This window comes from Antechinus flavipes, chromosome 4, assembly GCF_016432865.1.
Source record: "Antechinus flavipes isolate AdamAnt ecotype Samford, QLD, Australia chromosome 4, AdamAnt_v2, whole genome shotgun sequence".
NCBI classification, from domain to species: domain Eukaryota; kingdom Metazoa; phylum Chordata; class Mammalia; order Dasyuromorphia; family Dasyuridae; genus Antechinus; species Antechinus flavipes.
This window is the reverse complement of record NC_067401.1, coordinates 145,971,280-145,989,764: the sequence shown is the minus strand read 5'-3', so window position 1 is coordinate 145,989,764 and position 18,485 is coordinate 145,971,280. Positions and strand designations below refer to the sequence as shown.

General features: G+C 37.0%; 1 protein-coding gene across 2 annotated transcripts in view; it reads right to left on the bottom strand.

Moving 5' to 3' along the window:
* Positions 1 to 58: 58 nt before the first annotated feature.
* The window catches only part of DDX42 (DEAD-box helicase 42), a 40,258-nt gene continuing 21,831 nt past the window's right edge, over positions 59 to 18,485 (bottom strand). For both annotated transcript variants that reach the window (XM_051994981.1, XM_051994982.1), the window contains 12 exons: positions 18,006 to 18,110; positions 17,065 to 17,184; positions 15,651 to 15,827; positions 14,826 to 14,954; positions 11,216 to 11,315; positions 10,413 to 10,460; positions 9,723 to 9,820; positions 6,704 to 6,980; positions 5,748 to 5,974; positions 4,757 to 4,867; positions 2,632 to 2,733; positions 59 to 1,721 (listed from right to left, as the gene is read on the bottom strand). In XM_051994981.1, coding sequence (XP_051850941.1) covers positions 1,005 to 1,721; positions 2,632 to 2,733; positions 4,757 to 4,867; positions 5,748 to 5,974; positions 6,704 to 6,980; positions 9,723 to 9,820; positions 10,413 to 10,460; positions 11,216 to 11,315; positions 14,826 to 14,954; positions 15,651 to 15,827; positions 17,065 to 17,184; positions 18,006 to 18,110 — 2,211 coding nt within the window. In that variant the 3' untranslated portion in view covers positions 59 to 1,004. The remainder of the gene's footprint in view (positions 1,722 to 2,631; positions 2,734 to 4,756; positions 4,868 to 5,747; positions 5,975 to 6,703; positions 6,981 to 9,722; positions 9,821 to 10,412; positions 10,461 to 11,215; positions 11,316 to 14,825; positions 14,955 to 15,650; positions 15,828 to 17,064; positions 17,185 to 18,005; positions 18,111 to 18,485) is intronic.

Here is an 18,485-nt window from a genome sequence, read left to right as displayed (position 1 = left end):
CTCTGGGGAACCACATTATAATAACTGAATCTGAGATAATGACACAAACCAGGCATACTCCCAGTAATAAAACATTTACTAGAGCAAGCAAGAAGGAATGCACATCTGAAAGAAACCTTCACAAGTGTCACAAAATCTGGTAGTTTTGGATACTTTTATAAACAAGATGAAAACAAATTGCAGCAAAAAGGTTATTGTGGCAAAAGTAAAAAAAAAAAAAAAAAGGTAATATACAATTAATCAGATTTTAAAAACTGCTCAGGTTTATTTTTAATTAAGAAACATCTTAAGCCTAGGGAACAATTTCCAGAATACTTCCTAATCACAGTAGCTCTGGGCACAGCTTTCCACTCTTCCATGTATCTGAAGAGCCAAAGTACTGCTTCCCAAATGTTGCAGCACACCTGCAATCATGTCAAACTTACAAGGTTGTGCTTGCTGCCATTTGTGGAATTCAAAACTTACAGTGCAGAGAGCCTGCCCAACTCATACTAACCCTTAGCTGGCCACCAGAAAAGAGGAAAAAAAAAATCTGTTGGGAGTGGGGGGGGAGGAGGAACCCACAAAAAAACAAAACTTACAGAGTATAGACCTGTACTCCACAGTTAGCTTTCAGGACAACCTGAACTGGCCCCTCAACACCTAAACAGGATTTCAGGAGCAGACTATGGCCGCCTATTGCTCTCAAGTCTCTCAAAACATACCAGAAGCTCCATTCTAGCCAGAGTTCTAGCTCTCCCTGTGGCTAGAGCCTGGCTGAAACATGAGGGTTCAACACACAATGAGGACCAAAGCAGCTTCAAAGGAAGCTTAAGAAAAATGATTCTAAAGAAGGGGTCTTATTTCTAGGCCCTGGCTATCGATGTCCCTTAGGAGCCAAGGATCTTTGCATCTCAGATTTATGGGCCCCAACTTATCCCCAGGACACAGCCATTTATGAAGAAGAAATCCTTTAAAAAAAATACACTCCACCCATTCCATTTCATGCTTTTGCACACACCCTCTTAACTGTCCCATCGACTCTTCTTGCGTTTGGGTGGCTCAGGCACAGCAAAGCCATCTGCTGTCTTGTCTGTCTTCAAGTCTGTCTTGCTGTCCATCCTGTTGTCCATCCTGCTATCCGTCCTGTTGTCTGTCCTGCCATCTGTCTTGCTTTCACGACCACAAGCCTCTTTCCTGCTTTCTCCATTCCGACCATCACTCCCAACCCGGCTTTCCCCATGTCGACCACCACTCCCATGTCTGTTCTCTCCATGCCGATGACCATCTCCATGCCGGCCACTGCTTTCTGGATGGCGGTATCCGTCACCATGACGACCATCTCCATGACGTGGACCATCACCATGGCGATTACCACTGTCTCCATGACTATGGCGACTACTACCTCGATTCTCTGGGTATCGCTCTCTATTCCCATTACCACTGCCACCACCAATTCCTTCCCGGCTGTTGCTCCCAGATGCTGTGTTGTTGAGACCCTGGGCTCCAGTAGGTGAATACCCTCCTGGAACACTGCTTAGGTTCCCAGCACTGGCAAAGCCCGGGATGTTCTTGGCGGCTGTGGCAATGGGGCTGTCAGAATTGGCATGGCCTTGCTGGGCTGAATTACTTGGGACGGAATTCAAGCTCCCTGCACTGGTCCACCCACTTGCCCCAGCAGCAGAGCTCCCAGCCTTCTGGTTGCTTAAACTGGCAGCAACAAAATGGCTCTTGTACTGCGACTATAAGAAAAAGAAAGAGTTCATGTTTCAGTGAAACAAAATTCTAAAAGAAAATTATTAAAGGGATACATAGTATAACAATTCTACATGTGCAGGAGGGTTCTATCATTCCTAATATTTTACTCTGGTTTTCCTCCCATGAGTTCCTATAACCTCTCAAAATAGTAGGCCCATCTTCACTTTCTAATTAAGTCCCATTTTAAATGGAAATTATTAAGGAAGTAAATAATTCTTAATGTGTGCAAATTCATTTTATAAGTGATAATCTGAACGAAATCTGTCATATCAAAGTGTATCTCTATTCATACATAATATGCTCAATTAGGAGTCAGTAAATCCAGAAAATAACCTAGAACAGAGTTGTCTAGAGCAAAGGGCTCCTAACATAGGTATCTTTGAATTTTATTCAATATAATTATTTCCTTTGTGATGCTATATATTTTTAGGTTTTTAAAAATATTTTCTGAGAAAGGGTCCATAGGTTTCATCAGATTGCTAAATGGGTTCTATGACAAAAAAAGTTAAGAACCCCTAGCCCAGAAGCAGGTTCATTTAGGTATATGAATGCCCAGCTAATTTAAGGAAAGATGGCTTCAAAACACAGAAATATTTCGTGTAGTTGTTAAGATTAAAATTTTTAAAGGCTGTAATGGGAGCACAATTTTGATAATGTTCATAAAAACAGTTCAAGCTGTCTATCTCAAATGCATCAGACTGTAAATGACTTTCTAGTTTTTCTTAATCCTGAAATCTGGTTCTTAGGAATTGCCATCCCATGCATCCTATCACCTTATTTGTGCCATCATTAAATCTAACTATGAAGCATAACTGGTTAAGATCAATCTTCTCATCTTCTACCACCCATGCTTAGGGAGTTTTTTCTCCAGAGGGCCCAAGCTAAATATCAGACCTGGAAAGCTGCTTTCATTGCAGTCAGGCGGTCTCCCATGGCCCCTGTGGAGGGTTTGTAGGCCTCATAGTTACTCATCACATTGCTGTTGTTTCCACGGTCCTAGATAGTAAAGACACTCATGATGTAAGAGCTGCTGAAAAACCTCATTCCCAATGGGCATAAACATTGGGACTGCTAAGTAATACTTTGGGGAAGTTTATTTCTACCTGTAAAGCAAAGAGACAGCAAAAGGGCAGCATCTATCTCCTAGGATTAAATGGGAAACTATTTCTAGAAGGTCTCACCGGGATAACTACACATATAGGCAGCTTTTATGCTGGCTAAAGAACAAACAACAATGAGCAATAAAGATGGGTCAGTAGGAGGTTAATATTTCCTAGGTTTCAGACTAAGTAACAAAACAGTTTCCACTCACTCTCTAAATCCAGGTACTAGAAAATGCAGAATACAGATTTAGTTACATGACGAGGACAGAATTGGCAGATATTGTTCCCCACATCCCATGCCTTAAGAAATAACAGAAGCTAAGCTGGTTTCACTTAATTAAGTTTTTAGTAACAAGTTGCAAAACAACTTCCTGAGCAGTCCTAACCAGCTCCCCAGGAAGCATACTACTTTCTCCCTTCAATTCAGAGACATTATAAACTAGACCTTCATTCTATTTTACAATGAGTTTTGTTTTTGTTTTTTCTTTATATTCTTTTTTGCAATTTCATTCATTCTCAAAAGCATAATATGCCTTTATATAGAAGACTCCACAAATTACCCCCAGATGTGACTTTTTTTTTTCTAAACTCTAGATCCACAGCCCTAACCCCCTATATATCAGCTGTCACTACTTACAAAAATCTTTTCCCCTTAGCTATCAAACTTGCTAATCCATTGGTGAAACAGCTTTTACATACAGCTCTTCTCTCAAATCCCATGGCCATCACCTTAGTACAGTACTTAGTGCTCTATTTCCACCCACCTAGATTCCTAAAGAACCTAGCTGAATAGGTCTTCATACTTCTACTTGATCTTTCTGCCAATCTAGTCTCCAAACTACTATCATACTCAAAGTCTTTATGCATAAATCTGACAATATCACTCTCTTTAAGCTTGAATGGCTCCCTATGTCTCCTGGACAAAGTTCAACTTCTTCTGTTTAGCATTCAAAAGCTCTCCACAGGCTAAACTCACAATATTTTTTTCAGATTTAGTTTCCATTTAATAAGATGAACATAATAGCACTACCTCACAGGATGGTTGTGAGGATTAAAGGAGGTAGTATCTGTAAAGCACCACATAAATCTTAAAAGTATCATATAAAACGCTAGATTTTATCTCTAATCTTTTTAAGTTCAGCCTAACTGGCCTGTCTCCCTAACAGGCCCTTCCCTCCTATTTATTCCTCTGCCAGTATGTTCCCCCCTTTCTTGCCTACTGATTCCTTACTAATTTTTTTTAAAAAGACTAATTTCAATAAAATTTAAAAACCAGAAATTACCTTAGTATCTAATGCAATCCCTTCATTTCATATATGAAGAAAAAGAAAACTCATTGAGGTTAAGGGATTTACCCATCACGTAAGAGAAAAGGCTCAGGGCAGCTAGGTGGTGCAGTGGATACAGCACCAGCCCTAAAGTCAGGAGAACTTGAGTTCAAATCTGATCTCAAACACTTAACACTTCCTAGCTGTGTGAACCTGGGCAAGTCACTTAACCCCAATTGCCTCAACTCTCCCCTTCCCCCCCAAAAAGGAAAAGGCTCAGAGGTGGAGTACTTTTGCCTCATGTGACTTGCCTAAGTACCTGCACAGCAGTATGTGGCAGGGAATTGAACACAATTCTAACATCAAACACCTCTTTTCAATGCATTTACTACTTCCTCAGTGCTACCTGCTGAGACTCTTTCTTGGTAACTATTCCCCCAAATGTATAGCACTTTATTTTGCTCTTAGCTTCCTGTCCCCACTAGACTAAAAGTTCTATGAGGTCAAGGGATATGATTTATCTAAATGTTTAATTATCTCTCCTATCAAAGTACTTTGCAAACAGTATGCACTTAATGAACCAGAAATAATCTTAATTTCATCTAAAACATTGGCTCAAGTTAAGAACCTCTTGCCATTAGGACTTACTGTGTTCTCAGAACCTAGACCAGGTCGTTCTCTGTAGCCAAGGCCTCCACCACCAATATTCAGTTTTTTCCCTTTCCCTCCTTTAAATCGAGATTTACGAAACCAGGCATTCTGCATAAAACAAAACTCAGAAAGTTATGGTGGAAGATAGCTGAAGCATATTCTGTGTGTGATGCAGGAAAAGTAAAGAAGAAAAATTGTGGTTAAGCTTTTTGCTCTATCAAAGATACTATGAGTTTTTCTCATGATTCTAAAACCTGTTTCAAATCAAATTATTCTAAGATCAGTGGAATCTAAAGGGCTAGGGTCTCTTTATAGAGCCTTTCATGTTGGTCTTACATTCTAATCTGCTTTGGGGGAAAAAGGCTGAGGAAAAAAAGGACCACAGGAACCTAGGCATTACCTGCTAGCAAGCCCTTCCCAAGGCATGTGGATTTATTCTGTATTTGCCTTAAACAAAATATCCATTCAATTAAGTGGCCATTGTGCCCATTCTATCCTCTACCTTTTCCCACTTTTCTCCTGGAAATAACAGTGGAAAAATGTAGGAATTCTAAAGAGAACCTGTGGATTCCAAAGTAGAAGAGGAGCTGCTTAGGGACAATTTAGAAGAGTTGATCTCAAAAGGAGAGTCCCTAGACAAGAAGGATTTTCTACAACTGAGTATTAAAAAGTGGTATAGGCAAGCGTAGTAATTAAAATATGATTCCTACTTTCAGAAAAAAAGAGATTTTTTAAAAATAGTAAATGGAGAGAGTTTGATTAGATAATAGGTAAGGTTCATGTAAGGCATTCTAATTTTATGTCTTTATGAGGTATTGTCCTCAAAAGTCAATTTCTTTCTCATTAGGTTTACTACTCAGCGAATGCATTTGAACCATGTCTAATGGAGACATTCCATCACTGAACTTTGCTCTATTAAACTCCTGAAGAAAGGATATCTAATAAGATTAAAATCAAAGAATAACTCTGAGGGAGGCCTAGTTCTCACCTGCATTGCGAGGTCCAGAAGTTCCTTGGTAACATGTTGATTGGCTCCTTCCATGTTCCTGACAAGGTCGCCAGCAAAATTGCTGTCCTTGGGAGTCAAGAGAGTATAAGCCACACCCTTCTCGCCTGCTCTGCCTGTCCTGCCAATTCTATGTGTATGGGTATCGATGTCCCGAGCCACATCATAATTGATGACAGTCTTAATTGAAGGAATGTCCAAACCACGGGCTGAAATAAACAACCCCCAGGTGCCCTAGTTTTAATTTGCAGTCAGAAACCAGAAATTTAGCTACAAATTTCCCCAAAAATCTTCTTGCCAACTCCTACATAATTTGGAGGAGATGCGCAAGTTATTGTAAATATTTTTCTTCTGGAAACATAGGGTTCCACCCCCTTGCCACCTCCAATTCAATGTATGGGATACAAGACTGCTTACTTAACTTTTATCTTGATAAAAAGTGCCTGGACCACAGATAAAGAGTGCAATAAACATATATGTCCACCTTATCAAGAGAGACTTAATGATGTACAAATAAATACAGGAGCTCTCTTCTCAAGAAAGAAAATAAAATAAAATATAGCTATAAAAACCTCTTTAAAGTAAAATAATAAAATAGGCTAAAAACAGCTTTCTGGTTTCAAATGGCAAAGGCAAAAACACACCTAATATTACTATTAGAGATGCAACAAGGGCATTTTGTTTTACCAAGTGCTCCTCAAAGTACCTTCCAATATTGGGCCTCTATTTTAGAGGGTAGATGCAAAAGATAAATGATAATGGAGTGCTTAACACTCCAATGTTTCCACCAAATGATGTGTTAATGGGGAGAAAAAAAGCTAAAAGCATTCAGCCTATATCTACCTGTTATCCTCCTCAAATGTTAGTTTTAGCTAAACAACTAAACTTACAGTATGTACATTTCCAAATATATTGGAGAAATCCTTCCTCTATTATACCTGCAACATCAGTAGCCACAAGAACTGGGATGCCTTTTTTCTTAAAATCCGAAATGACCTTGTTCCTTTCACTTTGATCCATGTCCCCATGGAGCAGCCCCAGATTGTGTCCTTCCTGCCTGAGGTTGTTAGCTAGTTCATCAGCATTGGCTTTTTTAGTTACAAACAAGAGGACACTTCCTGAAGAGGTAAATTCTACCAAACGCCGAGTGAGCCAGTTCCATTTACTGGGTCCAGAGTGAAGAATTTCTACTATCTGGGTCACATCTTCATTTGCCTAAGGAAAGAAACAAAACAGAAAACTTGAACACTTAAGTAAAAATTGGATTGAAAATAGACCAAATATTACATTTTCAAAATGAAGCCTGATAGTTGCAACATTCTCAGTACTGGACAACTTTAAAGCTACAGACATTATCAATTGTCTTCTTCTTCCACTGTATACCTTCCCCAACTTTTTAAAGCTGCCTCAAAATTCACCTCTACCAGGAAGCCTTCTCCCCTGAGAAAAGGTTTCGGTTTTTGTCCCTGCAGAGCTCCTGTGCTAGGTTTACATCATACTACGTATTTATTTGTATAGTGGTTAGAAGTTCAAACCTAACCTCTGATATTTACTAGCATGACCACAAATAAGTCATTTCACTTTTCATGCCCTCCTGCCTCACTTTTGTACATCCAATCCTCGCTTCTTCATAACTGCCAAAATGAATTTCCTAAAGAGCAGGTCTGAGCATGGCATCATCTACTCAATAAATTTCAATGACCATGACTTCCAGGATCAAATATAAATTGACATTTAAATCTATTGATCCTTCCAAGTCTTTATACGTCACTAATTCTTAAACTCTGATCCAGTGATGCTGACATTTGCAGAGTTTTTCAAAGATAATGTTAAGTCCCTTTTTCATGCTTTTGCCCTAGCTGATTCTGATGATTCCACATAGCCAACTCTTAAGACTCCATGGTTTCCTTGAAGATTTACCTCAAATATTAGAGGCTTTTCCTTTACTCCCCTCAACCCTAGTTGCTAGTTCTTCCGTATCTACATTTTCTTCCATCTCACCTTATCTATAAGCAACTTCCATTATTTGTTCTCTCTGCCCCTTTAAAACACAAGCTCCTTAAAGGCAGATTTTTGATCCCTTCTCCATCAGGTATTAGCACAAAGCTCTAGCATTTTACTGATTAGCAGATGTGTTACAATACAGGGGGTTTCCTTACTAAGGGAATAACTAAGCTTCTCCATATCAAAATTTTCAAACAACTTGAAGGAATAATCCAATTCACAAGGCTTTGGGTACAGTAGATACTCAATACGTTTGCTGAATGAATGGATGAATATTCCCCTCAGGATAAAATGACCTTTTTCCTTACATTAAGTGATCTTCTCATTGGGTTGAAAATGTTATTACTGCTTAAAATACTGAAATAATGCATATTTGTAAAAAAGAAATTTTAGTTAAGTGGTTAGTTCTCTAGGAAGTGAGAAGTGAGAAGCATCCCTTCTCCTCACTGGCCACAATGGAGGGTAAAGCCACAGACCTCAAATCCATCATTTAAGGAGGGTGCTCAGCTCAGTTCACCTTCTTATTCTGCACCTATACTACTCTGGGACTGCTCCACCATGCTCCCACAACAGGCATTTTCCTATACTTTCTCTTTTAACTTCTTTCTATGTCTTGTCTTCCCCTGTTATAGTGTAAGCTCCTTGAATGCAGAGACTTCTCTACTTTGGTATTTGTATCTCCAGCACTTAGACAGTATCTGGCAGCTGATAGACATTTAATATGTTTACTGACTATATGACAGAAAACTCAACATCCTGTGGGTTTGCAGCAAATGGAAATCCATCTATTGAAGTAGGAAAAACAGTTGCTGATCCAAAGCATTAGCTGGAGAACCACAGGACGGAAACATTTAAAACCACTTTGGACTGAGAGTGGATCACATCTTGATCCAAATCTTATAAATAAGGAAGAGTGCTGGCCCAAAGAGGGAGAGCAGGAGGGAATAACTTTCTGGGTGGATCAGAATGACACCTCACAGATGCTACATTCTACAATTCTACTCAATGCTTGTTTTATTTTTGCTCTGAATTTAAAATAAAGATTTTTAACCTTGTCCTATCTCAGATAGTAAAGGAAAAGTTGCTAATATCTCTTACACAGAATCATTGAGCAAATTAAAATTCCCTTGTTGGAAGTTTAAACTTCACTCTATGCTGGTAGTGGATGGAAGGACAGAAGAAATACTTTGAATAAAACATTTTGAAATTCAGTTGCAGAAACTATTTTTAGCCTCCCAGGGACATTTATTCATACTTTCTAACACTGGTAAGTATGATTTTATGAGCTGATCAGACAACTATTTCTGGGTAATACAAACAGTTAAATATTCTCAAGAACCTCAAAAAGACTATCCATGTATTCTGATGGAAGTGGATATCTTCAACAAAGAGATCTAATTCAGTTCCAACTGATCCATGATGGACAGAATCAGCTACACCCAGAAAAGGAACACTGGGAAATGTGTGTGAACTGTTTTCATTTTTGTTTTTCTTCCCAGGTTAATTTTGCCTTCTGAACCCAATTCTTCCTAAGCAATAAGAGAGCTGTTCGGTTCTGCACATATATATTCTATCTAAAATATACTATAACATATTTAATATGTATAAGACTGCCTGCCATCTAGGGGAGGGGGTTGAGGGAGGGAAGGGAAAAGTCGCAACAGAAGTGAGTGCAAGGGATAATGTTGTAAAAAATTACCCATGCATATGTACTGTCAATAAAAAGTTATTTTAAAAAAAAAGCTTATCTACCATCTTCTTTAGATTAAATGGTTCCCTATTTCCAATGTACAGCATAAATGTGAAAAAGAAATTTAAAGTTCCTTCTATAAGCATCTCATTAGTATTTCAGTTCTAGTCTGATTTCCTGGCAATCACAGAATTAATTCTAGATTTTAAACTTCTCCAGAGAAAAGTATACTTCTGCATCCTCCAGTCCTGTTCACAAATTACCTCTCCAATGTCTCCCTGAACCACTCGGATAGGGTCAATCAGGATGTCTCGAGCTAGTTTTTCAATCTTTTTCCGGAAAGTTGCACTGAATAAAAGAGCTGGGAGAAAAATGAATTCCATTAGCTTGAAGAGAGTATCTTCTGCACATAACAAAGTACCTATTAATTTTAATTGAAAAATTAAAGAGGAAAGACTTGTTTTTGGCTCCTCTCAAATACAGTTCTCCTCTCACCCTAGTTTCAATCTATTACAAATAAAATCACCACAAATCTAAAGAAAAATGTTCATGTGATTCTTCTTTCTTTACGTTGCCATAAAATTCTAAAAAAGGCATTGAGGATCTCTTATGTGATAATCTAATTATTCAAATAGTTATAATAATTTGATTAAACCAATCAAAATCTAAAAGTCTGGACATCCATTTAAATCAATTGAGCTTGCTCTGGAAATGGTAGGTATATTAAAATTTAGAAACAGCTTCAAAAAAAATAATTGTTCTTCCATTTGCATATTTCTTTTTATTTTTCCTAGAGTTTTCCTATGTTACCTTACAAATTCATTTTCCTCAAACACAGTAGCACATGAACAGTAAATGCTTTGCACCAAAAAATAAAATAGACAAAGTGCCTTTATCACAGGACATTACAATGGCTTAGAAGTAGAAGTTGCTTAAAACAGTTTCATACATACTCTGTCTATCAGGACGGACATGACTGGCTATGGATCGCACCTGATACTCTAGAAGAGAAAAAACAAGCATCAGAACATTTATCTGATACAAGTGTAACATCCAAAGGGTAAAAAAGTCAGTCTAGGAAAAAATTTCTTTCATATGACATGGAAAATGAATCAAGAAATAATCAATAAATCAAGGACTTGTTAGACATCTAGTAAGTGCCAAGCAAAATGCTCGACACCAAAGACCACAAAGATGAAGATTAGTCATCCTGTGGTTTCACTTATCAGAGGGCACCAAGTGCAGTAATCTCCTTTTGCCTAGTTGGAAAGGATATAGATTCTGTCTGAGATAGCTGGAATGGTCCCCAGACAAATGGCTAAAGTCAAGGAAGGCAGTAAAAGAAAAGCCTTGGAATGGTTGAAGCAAAGTATTACACGTAATGTTCTGATCACAGTCCTAAAAGCTGTCACGATATATAAAAGCCCAATAGGAGGAGAGGAAATAATTTTCTCTACATGATAAGCTATTTTTGATTTCCCCTGACTTCAACAAGGCAAACTCCTCTAAAAAGTTTCCTGAGAGTTAACTACTGCAAATAGCTAATGCCATGCACATTAAGTCTTCAAAGACCAGCTACTACTCTCCATGTGTTGGGTAGATGCTCATTCAAAAAGCACAAGATAGAGACACAGGCATACACACCCCATCAAAGAATCTGTCCATTTTCAAGTAGACTTATTAAGTTAACACCAGTGAAACAAAAAAATGAATGATTTGAGGGTACACACAGGGAGAACTGGTGTTCAATACATACCAAAACCCATGTCAAACATTCGATCAGCTTCATCAAATACAAGGTAAGAGACTCTTTGGAGATTTGTAGCTTTCTTCTTCACATGATCAATCAGCCGACCCTTTAAGAGATACAAAAAGATTGTGGATTTACAAAGATATTGCCTAATTAGCAATGAGATAGCATCAATATTCATCAAGTACTGTTCTAAGCAATGATATCTAGATGACAATAATGACTTGTTTCAGGTAAAAATTCAAAAACTTGTAGAGACCCAATTAAGTCCTTTTCTTCCATCCACCTGAATTTCTTAGCAAAGTTGACCAACTATTTTCACCAAAAGGCATAAAATGTTGCAATTCAAAGGCCATTTTTAGGGGTTCCAACTTTTAGAGAACATTTTCCTAGTCAGCTGTGATTTATCTTTCAGATCTTGATCCAAAAGTTACCAATGACCAATTTCCTAAGACAGCAAAGGAAAGCCTCCTGGAAATAGAACAATCACCCTGAGGGAGCTAGAGTTAACAAAGAATTATTTTAGAGATTTCCAACCCTGATTCAGCAACAGAAATAACATTATAAAGAGTCTTCTTTTTTCCTCATTCCTCTCATCTCCTGAACTTACAATACCAATTTCTTTGCCATCCTTTCTAGGACTAGCTATACTTTTTTTTTCTTCACATCTCAACCCCACAACTCACTAGCTATAGTAGCAGGAAAACTAGTATGCTCTTGGGTCCCCATTGCCATATTCACATCTACTTTTGAGCACCTTCATGAAGAAACCTGTCTTCCTTTGAAGTTTATTAACTAAATTAACCACCAAATCTATATGGTGGTAGCCATGATATATCTTACCTCTAAGACATTCTTATTCATTCCTTCCTTCCTTCTTTAATGAATTCAGGCCTACCTCAGGCTCTCCTTCCCATCTACTGCTCTCTTTGATGTACATATTATGTTTACTCTAATATTCTAGCTTCATAATCTATTCCACCTCAGTTATCAGAGATTGTCATCCACATAAGTCTTATTTCCATGTCATGAATGCCATCTTTCCTTTTGTTTTAACCACCTCTCACTTGTTTCTGTCCATATCAGGACCTTCATTCACTCCATCTCTCAATTCTCTCCCAAGCCATTATCCCAGCACTACCTACACTCTTCTCTTGACATCTTAGCCCCTTGCTGAGTCAATACTATATTACCCTCCATGTATCCTGGATTCCTTTGTCACCTTTATGATTCCCTCACTGATTATACCTTGTCAAGCATCAACCTAGTTCACTATATGTCTCTTTCACTCCTATTTACCTACTGCTAAGGATAGAAGAAAACACAAAGTTAAGCCTCCTACAAATTTGGCTAATCTTAACTGGAACTTCATTGCCACAAAGCAAATATTGTTTTCCTGCCTAACTGATTTGTTATCCTACTTTTCAAAAGAGTTTTACAACTCTTCTTTTATCTAATATCTCTTCCCCTTCTTCCCTCTTCATTTTTCACCTCTCAAAATGGGATGAGTTACTGAGACCTTCCCCCCCCCTCCCCATTCAAATGAGACATCTTCCTCAATTATTACCTCTTTCACTCCAACCTTAGATAGAGGGCTCTTTTTCTCAAGGCATATCCCTCTGTGTAATGCCTTAATCCCACCCTCTCCCAATTTCATTAGAAAATTGCTTGCATCATCATTCACACATTCTCATCCTTCAATCATTGTTTCTCTGCTGCCCTACTGCACATTCACATATGGGTAAAATATGTGTATATATGTGTTTGTGTTGAGTATATATGTAGATATGTATGCACATTGCTTTATGCATGTGTGCATACAGACATGTATGTACGTATATATGTGTGTGAATGGATCTGTGGATGAGTATATGTATATACATATGTGTGTGTGTGTGTGTGTGTGTATAACATGTATCTGTGCTTAACTACAGTCTGCTTGAGGAAGATGGGAGGGATGAAAGAAAAAAGAGAACAGAGTAAAAAAAGTAAGCAGAAGAGAACAAAAGAATAACTTTCAAGGAAGCTAAGATGGACAGTCAAGAATATAATTTCTTCTACTATTATATATCCCTTCTTGAACTGTTAATTTATTTTTATAAATAATGATTCTTTCCTGATGTTCTGCTAGGCACTTGACAATGCTGTTTTATTTGGGGGTTTTTTTTCTGTTTTTCTTTTTTAAGCATTTTTTAAAAACAAATTATATATATATATATATATATATATTTTTTTTTTTTTAAAGCCACCTACAACTTTCATTTAAATCTCCATTTAGTTAAATCTCCTCTCCAAAGTTATCAATGATCTCTTCTTAATTGCCCTCAATCCTGAACAGCCTTGACTTTTATGTAGGCTTGATACTATTCATCACCCTCTCCTTCTGGACAGGCTCTTTTTCCTACAATTTGTGTGTGTGTGTGTGTGTGTGTGTGTGTGTGTGTGTGTGTGATACTGCTCTCCTTATTCTTCTTCCATCTGTCTGACCTCTTCTCAGATCCCTTTGCCAGATACACCCTCTAATCATGGATATTTTTCAAGAGCTCTGACTTGAGCACCTTCCTCTTTTTACTTTATTATCTTCTCAATTAGTGACCTCATCAAGCTTCCATTGATTCAGCTATCTAAATGAAAAAGATGCCCAGAAATCTAGCCTTTCTCCTGGGCTAAAATATATCACTGTTTTTCTTTCTGACATATTGAACTGGATGTTCTGTAGATATCTTAAATTCAACATGTTCAGAATAAAAGTTACCATCTTTCCTTCCCATAAAGCCTTACTTATTGTAGTTGCCCTTATTATCTTCAAGCATCTACCATCCTCCCAAGTCACCCAGACCCACAACCTTTGGTGGTATCCTCTATTTCTTACTTTCATTCCCCATTTATAACTGTTGTCAAATCTTGCTGTTTCTATCTTTGCAGCATATCTCAAACACATTACATTCTCCATACTCATGCAGCAGTGATGCTCGCGTAAAACTTTATGACTACATGTTTGGATAACTGCAATAGCTTTATAACTGGTCTCCCCACTTCAGGTGTCTCATCACTCCAAACCATCCTCTACTCAACTAATAAAGTGATTTTTTTTTCTTATAGCGTAGATCTGATCATGTCACCCTTCCACTCTAATGAATTCTAATGGTTCCCTATTAGCCCCAGGATGGAATACAAATACCTCTGTTTTGATTTTAAACCTAGCTCTTTCTGATCTTCTTACATCCTATTTTCCTTTTAAAACTCTAGGATCCAGTTATACTGCCCTATGTAAATCTGTGACCATTGTGCCGTTGGCTATACTTCTTGCCTAGAATACTATTCTTCCTCCTCACCTCTACTCCCTGGCTTCAGGAGTCAGCACAAATGTTACTTTCCACAAGAGGTCTTTCCAAATTCTCCAAAGTACTGATGCTTTCCCTGTTCAGATGATTTTTACATATTTTATATACATCTGGTCTGTATTTAGATATCTACATATTTTTTTCTACATTACAATATGCTCCTGGGACTCTTTTCTTGTCTTTCTTCGTCTTCCTAGCACTTAGCACTAAGGCCTAGCACACTGACTAAGATGGAATAATGCCTAACAATCAGGAAGCCAAGCCATACTCACTGGGGTACAGACGACAATCTCAGCTCCTTCTTGAAGGGCTTTGGCCTGCTCCCACATGCTTCCTCCTCCATACACGGCCACAGATCGAAGATTGTATGCTTTTCCAAACCGCTTGCATTCTGCATGGATCTGTTAATGACATATTGGTAAACAGAGAAGTTAGTATTTGTACCACAAAGAAAAAAATTCTTATTCAAAAAAACACAAAAAATTAAAAGAAATTTTGAGTGTGACAGTAATAGCTGATAACTACACAGCATTTTAAAGTTTATAAGGCACTTTACATACATTTCCTCATTTGATCCTCACCATAACTTCATCAGATAGGCAGAGCAGGTATCACTCTCATTGGATAGAGGAGGAAACTGAAGCCCTGAGAGATAGAAACTTGCCTGTGGCCATACAACTAGCACCTGTCAGAAACTCAGATCTCTATTAACTTCAAGTTCAGCATTCCTTCTTTAACACCTGCAGTGTCATTTATTTAAAACTTGCAACTATTAATCTGCCTGAAATGTAAGCTGACAGCCAGCCTTGGATCAAAAGCATGTTATTCAATAGGCTATCTAAACCTTCACATTAAAAGTGAAGCCTCCTTATTCGTCTTGACCTTGACACTAAATTTTTACTGATTATAAAATAATTTTGAGGAAATGAATGAAAGGAAAAAACTGTAACCAATTCACACAAGGTTTTTTCTTAGGAAGAGTCTGATTTAGAAAGAAAAAAAATGTTTCTTAGGCAATTGGTAGAAATTAACTCCTCTGACTATTTCAAGCCATCCTATGTCTAAAACTAGTCCCTCCTCAAATGCACCTTCCTTACCTGCTGACACAGCTCCCTAGTAGGGCACACAATCACTGCAATAGGTCCATCCCCTGGATCCAATTCCTTTTGATCCATGATGTGAATCAGCATGGGCCAGATAAAGGCTGCTGTTTTCCCACTGCCTGTTTTGGCAATGCCAATCATGTCTCTCCCACTAAGAGCCACTGGAACACCCTGAAAATAGTAAGTGATACCTCAATTACAAAGATATATTTAAGGAGACCTAGGAAAGGATCAGTGACCACTACCTCCATGATTAACAAAAAAAAGAACCTTCTGGGCTACATAAACTCATGGCGAAAATTCCTATATTATCTTAGATTAAAAGAGAAAGACTTTATGTCAATTTGTCACTAAGATACTTACCAAAATACAAACAGATTCTTTTTGCAGAACTAAAAAAAGTACTTAATGTAACGCCCAGAGATTGAAATACCCAAACTCTTTAATCCACAAATCCCAATGACAGTATTTATTCCAGGGTCAAAGACAAAAACAACAATGACAACAATAGTCCAATAGATATCAACACATTAAGAAAGTCACTTTTTCTAGTGGCAAAAACCTGTCAACACAGTAGATGCCTACTGAGTGAGAAATGGATAAACAAATATTGGTAAATCAATGACATGGAATAATATTGTACTTTAAGAAACAGTTAACTATGAAGAATACAGGAAGGATAGGAAGCTTTAAACAAGTGTACACAAAGAAAACTAAAAAGAACTAGGAAAGCAACACATACTATAACAATTTAAATAGAAAAAGCAAAAAAATATGAACTGAACTCTGTATTAGTGATGCTTAAGCCTGATCCAAAGAAGAGATGTAAGGATACACCTTTCTCCTTTCTTTATGGATGCGAAACACTGCAGATCTTTATTTTTTTATTCTTTATTATAAGGAATAGTTATGGAAAGAGAAGACGGATATGCCAAGAATGAGGATATATAGAAATAAAAGGTTAATTTTAATAGGTAGACCATACTGTCCTCATTTACATATGAAAAGTTCTTATTAAAAAAAATAAAACAGATGGTGAAATTCAATACCGTGGCATCATCTAAGTAATCTCACAAAACTTCCACATTATGTGTATATACTGTGTTGCTCCCTTCATACTAGTAGGATTTTTGTTCAAATTATTCACTAGTTTTAGTTCAATTCCTTGGCTCTAGTTTACAAAATGTGTCAGATATCCAAGGCTTTCTCTTTATACATGTTGGTATGATGCTATTTCTTTGTGTGAATCTATGAAAGCAATATAACTACACTGAATCTATGCTAATATAGTTTCTATTTTGGACTATCCTATTGCAAACTGATTTAAACAGCATTATTTATTACTTATATTTGCTTTGAGATGGGCATTCCACTCAAGCTACTGTTCTTTCATGTTTTAACTGCTCACCTGACACTGGATGGGAGTAGGCTGTGTGTACTCAGATTTCCGAATCTGATGCATAAGTTGCTCATCAAATCCAAAGTGAGCAAAACTGCTTCCTGGTCTGGGTGGAGCAGCACCAGAGACCTAGAAATTAGAAATGACAAGTTTACTGATATTTTAATAGCAATTAACTTATAGTTCAACAGACTTTTATCTCTAGTTAACATGTAGTTTCAATCATAGCTTTATACAAAATACTCTATACTTAGTCTGAAAAACTTCTAGATGAAAAATGTAAGTATATTCAAAATACCTATTATGTATTATATATATTCAATATATTATTTTTACAAAGATTTTAAGCTCCTGTCACCTCATTAAAAGATTTCCTTACTATCTTTTAAAAGTATCACTGAGATAACATAATTCCAAAATACTTTAAAGGACTAAGCTGTATCAAGGAATACACTGTGCATTTTTTATCCATGAGGCAAAGAAAATATCAAGTAGGAATGAAAGTTGTTATTTCAAAGTAAAATTACATCTGCCTATAATTATTGTGTTTTGCAAGAAGAAATTATAGGAAAATCATACTTTTTTTTTGCATCTATGACATCAAACATCATGTTAAGTTTATCTCTGCATTTAAACTGCAAGCTCCTCAAGAATATTTAACCAATCTTATCTTTTTATCTAGCCTCAAAAACTCATGGTGCAGAAATCACCAGTGCCTTGTTTGTTCAAAAAGAATAATGGAAAAATGATAAATAATGTGTCTGTTTTCACTCAGTTAGGTATGCACTAATGTTCACAGAAAATAAAATCAACATGTGGGACACATCAGAAATTAAATTAATATGCAAAATGAGAGCAGTAAGCATGAAAAAAATAAATTTGCAGCTATTTTATGTTTAGTTAGTCAAATTTTGGTCTAATTAGCCTCAATTAATGGGCATTAGACTTACCCGAAGATTGAGCTTATGTCGAAGATCTATCACTTGCTGTGGGGTGAGGCTGGTTATCTCTTCATGCTCATTGTAGAAATTTTTTTCAAATGGTGGATAATCAATCTGCAGGTCCAATTATTCAAAGTTAGTTTGAAATTCAAGAATCAAGATAATCTTACAAATTTCATTTTCAATACAAAGCTCTAAGATTTCTGAAAAACAGTCACAATAAGACTTTAATGCTTTGGTACTTCAACATAGTTGTGATTGTATTAGCACAGGATACCTCTTCAAAAAATTGCAAGTCATTTAACTTAGGAGACCTAAAAATCTTAGGAGATTCGTTTATATTCATGAACTGATATGGCTTTCTCAAAAAAAATATATATATATATTAATGCCCAGTGACCAACCTTCCAGAAATGAATCTCCAAATTGAACCAAACCAGGTCCCAATTTATTGCTATGTATGTATGGTTGTTGATGTGTATACTTTCT